Source organism: Cherax quadricarinatus, chromosome 39 (genome assembly GCF_038502225.1).
Source record: "Cherax quadricarinatus isolate ZL_2023a chromosome 39, ASM3850222v1, whole genome shotgun sequence".
Classification (NCBI taxonomy): domain Eukaryota; kingdom Metazoa; phylum Arthropoda; class Malacostraca; order Decapoda; family Parastacidae; genus Cherax; species Cherax quadricarinatus.
Window position 1 is genome coordinate 33,072,589 of NC_091330.1, and position 7,240 is coordinate 33,079,828.

General features: G+C 37.5%; 1 protein-coding gene across 3 annotated transcripts in view; it reads right to left on the reverse strand.

Moving 5' to 3' along the window:
• Window positions 1–529: 529 nt before the first annotated feature.
• The window catches only part of LOC138853782 (zinc finger protein 84-like), a 131,742-nt gene continuing 125,031 nt past the window's right edge, over window positions 530–7,240 (reverse strand). For all 3 annotated transcript variants that reach the window (XM_070092563.1, XM_070092564.1, XM_070092562.1), the window contains one exon: window positions 530–4,162. In XM_070092563.1, the coding sequence (XP_069948664.1) occupies window positions 2,587–3,660 (1,074 nt within the window). In that variant the 5' untranslated portion in view covers window positions 3,661–4,162 and the 3' untranslated portion in view covers window positions 530–2,586. The remainder of the gene's footprint in view (window positions 4,163–7,240) is intronic.

A 7,240-nucleotide genomic window follows, 5' to 3' on the forward strand; every position in this document is an offset into this window, starting at 1 on the left:
TGTTGTTCAATGAATATTTCACTACTGTTGTTCACTAAATATTTCACTACTGTTGTTCACTAAATATTTCACTACTGTTGTTCAATGAATATTTCACTACTGCTGTTCACTAAATATTTCACTACTGTTGTTCACTGAATATTTCACTACTGTTGTTCACTGAATATTTCACTACTGTTGTTCACCGAATATTTCACTACTGTTGTTCAATGAATATTACACTACTGTTGTTCACCGAATATTTCACTACTGTTGTTCAATGAATATTACACTACTGTTGTTCACCGAATATTTCACTGCAGAATTCTTGGTTACTGCAGTAAGCAGATTACAGACTTGACTTTACATTATTTTCCATATATAGATATTGTATATACTCTATATTAGCTCTCATGAGTACATAAGACTGCTCTTTTTATAAAATATGTAAGATATTCTGAACATTAATATAACTTATATCCTCTATGAACATATATGATTTATATGACTGACATTTCATTAACATATTTCACTCTCTTTTCCATGGGGAAGTGGAATGCAATTCTTCCTCAGTAAGCCACGTGTGTTGTAAGAAGAAACTAAAATGCCGGGAGCAAGGGGCTAGTAACCTCTTTTCCTGCATATATTACTACATTTAACCCTTTCAGAGTCCATGCCATAGTTCTACAGCTTTGAGTTGTGGGTCCAAACTGCAGAACTATGCCAAAATTATAGTGGTCTCAAATTTAGCTCGAGAAGGCTGGTAGGTCTACATCTAAGAGAATGGGTCTGCGTGGTCAGTGTGCGCAATATACAAAAAATCTGGGTGCCCACATGGCATTGTGGGAATGCCGCCTAAGTAGCTTTATTCACCATGCCTGGTGGCAAGGAAGCTCTCACTCCCCGAGCGAATTCAGACTCTCCTCTTCCCAATTTATAGTTCTAAGACTGATGGAAGTGGATCTCAAGAGGAAATCTATGGTTTTGAACCTTATGGTACAATGGTATCATATTATACAATGGTATGACACAATGGTATCATATACATTGTACCACATTGTACATTACATCATATGGTACATGGTACAGGGACCCTAATGGAAATAGTCTGACTCTTTTGGGCTATCCTAGATTCTCCAAACATATGCTGCTATGTATGATAATCAATGTAACTGTATTTGTGTATACCTGAATAAACTTACTTACGAAGCCACATGCACTCAAATAAGTTTATTCAGGTGTACAAATACAGTTACATAGATTATCATACATAGCAGCATATGCATAAAATCCTAGGATAACCCCAAAAAGTCAGGGTGACTTATTTCCATAGGGATCCCTGTATCTGTACCATATGGTGCCCTGTACTGTATGGTACCCTGTACTGTATGGTACCCTGTACCCTACAGTACCCTGTACCATACAGTACCCTATACCATATGGTACCCTGTATCATATGGTACAATGTACCATATGGTCAGTAGGAGGGGTTGGTGCCATGAGGCACCAGCCCAGACTGAGTGTGGGACCTAAGCCACTGACTCAGCAGTTTCCAAGACAAAGCTTCGTCATAGACCTCAAGCAACATGTTCAGTGGCTGTACATGTGTGTATGTAAATATATAATAGAACATTACTAATATACAACATTTTTGCATGTTTTTTATTGTAAACAATTACTGTACATGAAATGATGATGAAAAAATTAGTGCAGTTATTGTTTTGAACACAACAGTACCATACAGTACCATATGGTACCATTGTACTATATGGTACCATTGTACTATATGGTACCATTGTACTATATGGTACCATTGTACTATATGGTACCATTGTACTATATGGTACCATTGTACTATATGGTACCACTGTACTATATGGTACTGTTGTATTCAACACTATAACCACACTAATATTTTCATCATTATTTTGTTTAAAATAAACTTGTAAACAAGTTTTGTAAGCAATATAATGATAAACAAATTAGTGCAGTTATTGTGTTGAATACAATGAGTGTACAATTATACATTATACTGGTCTCACAGGCCACAAAAGTTACTGGAAAAAAATATTAGGAAAAAAAGTAACAAAAACGTAAAATAAAATAATGCAACTTTACGGAAGTCGTGGGTGTTGCCACCAGCAGGTCACTGAGGGTTAACTTCACGCCTCTATATCTCAGTAATTACTGATCGGATTTTTTTTATTTTATTACCTACAGAAAATTATTATCTTTAATTCTGTATGAAAATATATTTTTTTTTTTTTTAAATTCTTGGACCCTGGCACACCCTTTGAGATTTGGCCTCTGGACCCTGAAAGGGTTAAAAGAGAAACTTTCATTTTTCATTTTAGGTCACCCAGCCTCAGTGGGATACGACCAGTTTGTTGAAAGATTTTACACTCAACACTGTTATGGTAGATCTCTCTTGCATATCATGAGTTTTTAACTAACACTAATATGCCTTATATCCTGCATGTACTCACATGTGTGTTATATGATGACCTTTTTCACTGAAACATTTCAGACACTCAGCATAATGATATGGGTTATCTCCTGCATGTATTCACATATGTGTTACAAGATGTCCTTTTTCACTAAAACATTTCAGACAACGCACTGATATGGTTTATCACCTGTACGTACTCGCACATGTTTCAAAAGACTACCTTTTACAGTACAACATTTCAGACATTCTGAACATGGATATGATTTATCTCCTGTACGTATTCTCACATGTGTCACATGACTGCTTTTTTTTCTAAAACATTTCAGGCACTCAGAGCACTGATTTGGTTTATCTCCTGCATGTACACGCGTATGTTTCACAAGGCTGCTTTTATCAGTGAAACATTTTAGACACTCAGAGCATTTAAATGGTTTATCTCCTGTATGTATTCTCATGTGTGTCACAAGATTGACTTTTTGACTAAAACATTTCAGACACTCAGAGCACTGATATGGTTTATCTCCTGTATGTACTCCCATATGTGTCACAAGATGGCCTTTTTCAGTAAAACATTTCAGACACTCAGTGCATTGATATGGTTTATCTCCTGTATGTACTCGCATATGTTTCACAAGACTGCTTTTATCAATAAAACATTTCAGACACTCAAAGCACTGATATGGTTTCTCTCCTGTATGTACTTGAGTATGTTTCATAAAACTGCTTTTATGAGTAAAACATTTCAGACACTCAGAGCACTGATATGGTTTATCGCCTGTATGTACTCGCATATGTGTCACAAGATGGGCCTTTTTATTAAAACATTTCAGGCACTCTGAACATGGATATGATTTATCTCCTGTATGTATTTTCACATGTGTCATGAGATTGCTTTTTTGACTAAAACATTTCAGACACTCAGAGCATTGATATGGTTTATCTCCTGTATGTACTCTCATATGTGTCACAAGACTGCCTTTTACACTAAAACATTTCAGACACTCAGAGCATTGATATGGTTTATCTCCTGTATGTACTCTAATATGTTTCACAAGACTGCTTTTATCAGTAAAACATTTTAGACACTCAGAGCATGGATATGGTTTATCTCCTGTATGTACTCTCATATGTATTACAAGGTGGGTTTTTTTACTAAAACATTTCATACACTCTGAACACTTATGTGGTTTATCTTTATGTTTTTCCATAGTTTTCAAATGAAGGAATTTCATATAAAATATTTTAAGTCATTCAACAGTGGTGTAGTTAATCTTCTTTATGTTCTCAAATGCATATTTCAAGATTTTTTTAAACTACTTTTTACACTGAACATAGTTTATATTGTGTGTTAAAAACAATCACAAACTTTTTTTTTTTGTTAAAAGAGTAATATATATACTAGAACACTGCAGATACACTTAACATTTTTATTATTATTTTCTCTTCTTGTTTTTAAACAGATTCTTCTGAAAATTTTTAATTACAGTATTACTAACTTGTATTTTTCTATTAACTGCTGTGCATTTTTAGATAGAATTCTCAATATCAAAAGCAAATTGCAAAATTCTTGAAGTACTGAAGATACAGTGTCTGGCAAGACACAACCTGGCAGTCTTCCACAAAATACTTCTGCAATATCAGTTGTTGTTCAAGACACTTACATTGGTGCTTCTCAAAGTACTGAAGATATAGTGTCTGGCAAGACACAACCTGGCAGTCTTCCACAAAATACTTCTGCAATAGAAGCACGAGTCAGTATAGTGTAATATTCCACAATTACCAACATACTAAACTAGAAAAGAATTTTTGTCTCTATTATTACATTTCACTAAATAAAACTCACCATAAAATGTTTAATTCCAAAGATCTTCCAGATAAATCACAAGCTGAGTAGAATTATTTCATTTATTAACACATTGGCTGTTTCCTACCAGTGCAAGGTGGCCAGAAAAAGAAAAAAACTCTCATCATTCACTCCATCACTGTCTTGTGCAGGCACTGTCAGAGTGTGTGTGTGTCAGAGTGCAGGCACTGTACTTCCCATCTCCAGGACTCAAGTCTGGCCTGCCAGTTTCCCTGAATCACTTCATAAATATTACCTTGCTCACACTCCAACAGCACATCAAGTCCTAAAAAACAACTGTCGCCATTCACTATCTAACATGCTCGTGCATGGTTACTGGAAGTCCAAGCCCCTCTCACACAAAACCTCCTTAAACCATACCCCCGGCCGGGATTGAACCCGCGGTCATAGAGTCTCAAAACTCCAGCCCGTCGCGCTAGCCACTAGACCAGCTAGCCACAATAAGATTCATCCAACTAGGTATATTTCTACACCATAGGAAAGTTAGCACAGGCACCTCTGTGACCACAAATGCAAGTTTTTACAGACGAATCTCCAGCTAGCGTGGCCGTGACGAACTCTAGCTCAAGTCCCTTCACTGCCGTCAACATGACTTAAGAAATCGTAATGACACGATTGCAAATAAACCATACCCCCGGCCGGGATTGAACCCGCGGTCATAGAGTCTCAAAACTCCAGCCCGTCGCGCTAGCCACTAGACCAGCTAGCCACAATAGTGGCTAGCGCGACGGGCTGGAGTTTTGAGACTCTATGACCGCGGGTTCAATCCCGGCCGGGGATATGGTTTATTTGCAATCGTGTCATTACGATTTCTTAAGTCATGTTGACGGCAGTGAAGGGACTTGAGCTAGAGTTCGTCACGGCCACGCTAGCTGGAGATTCGTCTGTAAAAACTTGCATTTGTGGTCACAGAGGTGCCTGTGCTAACTTTCCTATGGTGTAGAAATATACCTAGTTGGATGAATCTTATTGTGGCTAGCTGGTCTAGTGGCTAGCGCGACGGGCTGGAGTTTTGAGACTCTATGACCGCGGGTTCAATCCCGGCCGGGGGTATGGTTTATTTGCAATCGTGTCATTACGATTTCTTAAGTCAAGTCAAAACCTCCTTTACCACCTCCCTCCAACCATTCCTAGGTTGAACCCTACCCCACCTTCCCTACATTACAGATTTATACAATCTTGAAGTAATCCTATTTCGTTCCATCTCTCTACATGTCCGAACCCTCTCAATCCCTCCTCAGCTCTCTGGATAATAGTTTTGCTTATCCCATTCCTCCTCCTAATCTTCAAACTATGGATTCTCTGCATTAAATTCACACCACACATTGCCCTCAGACATGACATCTCCACTGCCTCCAGCCTTCTCCTTCTTGCAACATTCACCACCCATACTTCACACTCATTTAAGTGTGTTGGTATAACTATACTCTTATACATTTCCCTCTTTGCTTCCATGGATAAAGCTGTCTCCATAGACTCCTCAGTGCACCACTCACCTTTTTCCCCTTCATCAATTCTATGATTCACCTTATCTTTCATAGACCCATTTGCTGATGTGTCCACTCCCAAACATCTGAATACATTCACCTCCTCCATACTCTCTCCCTCCACTCTGATATCCAATATTTTGGTACCTATTCTTTTATCCTCATCACATTACTCTTTCCTATATTCACTTTTAATTTCCTTCTTTTACATATCCTACCAAACTCATCCACCAAGCTCTGCTACTTCTCTTCAGAATCTCCCAAAAGTACAGTGTCTTCAGCAAAGAGTAACTGTGACAACTACCCCTTCTTTTTACTCCTACTTTGTGTCAGATTCTTTATCTTTTAACCCCACACCTCGTCAACACCCGAGCATTCATTACTACAGCTCCATCTATAAATACATTAACCCTTTCAGGGTTTCGGCCGTACTAGTACCGCTTACACACCAAGGTTTTTGACTTACTAGTATGCCTAAATTCTAGTGCCCACAAATCTAGTGAGAGAAAGCTGGAAGGCCTACATATGAAAGAATGGGTCTATGTGGTCAGTGTGCACAGTATAAAAAAAAATCCTGCAGCACAGTGTGTAATGAAAAAAAAAAACTTTGACCGTGTTTTTGGATTAAAACAGCGATTTTGCACCGTATTTTTGTATGTTATTTATTGTTGTATTCCAGTTTTCCTGGTCTCATTCTATAGAATGGAAGACATATTACAGAAATTGAGATGATTTTGACTGGTTTTACAATGAAAAGTACCTTGAAATTGAGCTCAAAGTAGCAGAAATGTTCAAGTTTTACCAAAGTTCAAAAGTAAACAAATCATGCCAAGCGTCCAATACACGTCAACTGGTGAGTCTAATATTCTGTCACAAGTGTGCTGATATTATTTATACTATTTCTACACTAATGCAGTAGTCTGCATAACAGTAAATCTTCTATTTGTGAGAATAAAAATTCAAAGTGGAAAGCAAAAGAATGCAAGAGGGGCATTGGGACGTGACTAATGAACAGAGGAAATGTCATTTTAGTGCCAGGAATGTCTTTCTTGCTTATTCTGGACCCTATTTGGAAATTGGCATCTTTTGAAATTTGTGTGAAATAGGCAAAATTGCTAAATTCTGGCCACTATATTGGATAGTTGAAATCGGTAAATGGGTGGTTTCTTGCACTCATTCAATAAAAAAAAGTGGAGTTCTAGCAAAATATTCATGATTTTTGTCGACTAGTATGCTGGAATTGGCCGAAAATAGGGCTCAAAGTGGGCAAAATCGCCAATGCGTAAACATAGTCGATACCGCTAACTTCGCGAGAGCATAATTCCGTAAGTTTTCCATCAAATTTCATACTTTTGGTGTCATTATGATTGGGAAAAGATTCTCTATCTTTTCATAAGAAAAAATACTTTTTTTTTTTTTTGAAATTTGGGTGACCCTGAGAACAAGTCTCTGAGAGGGCCT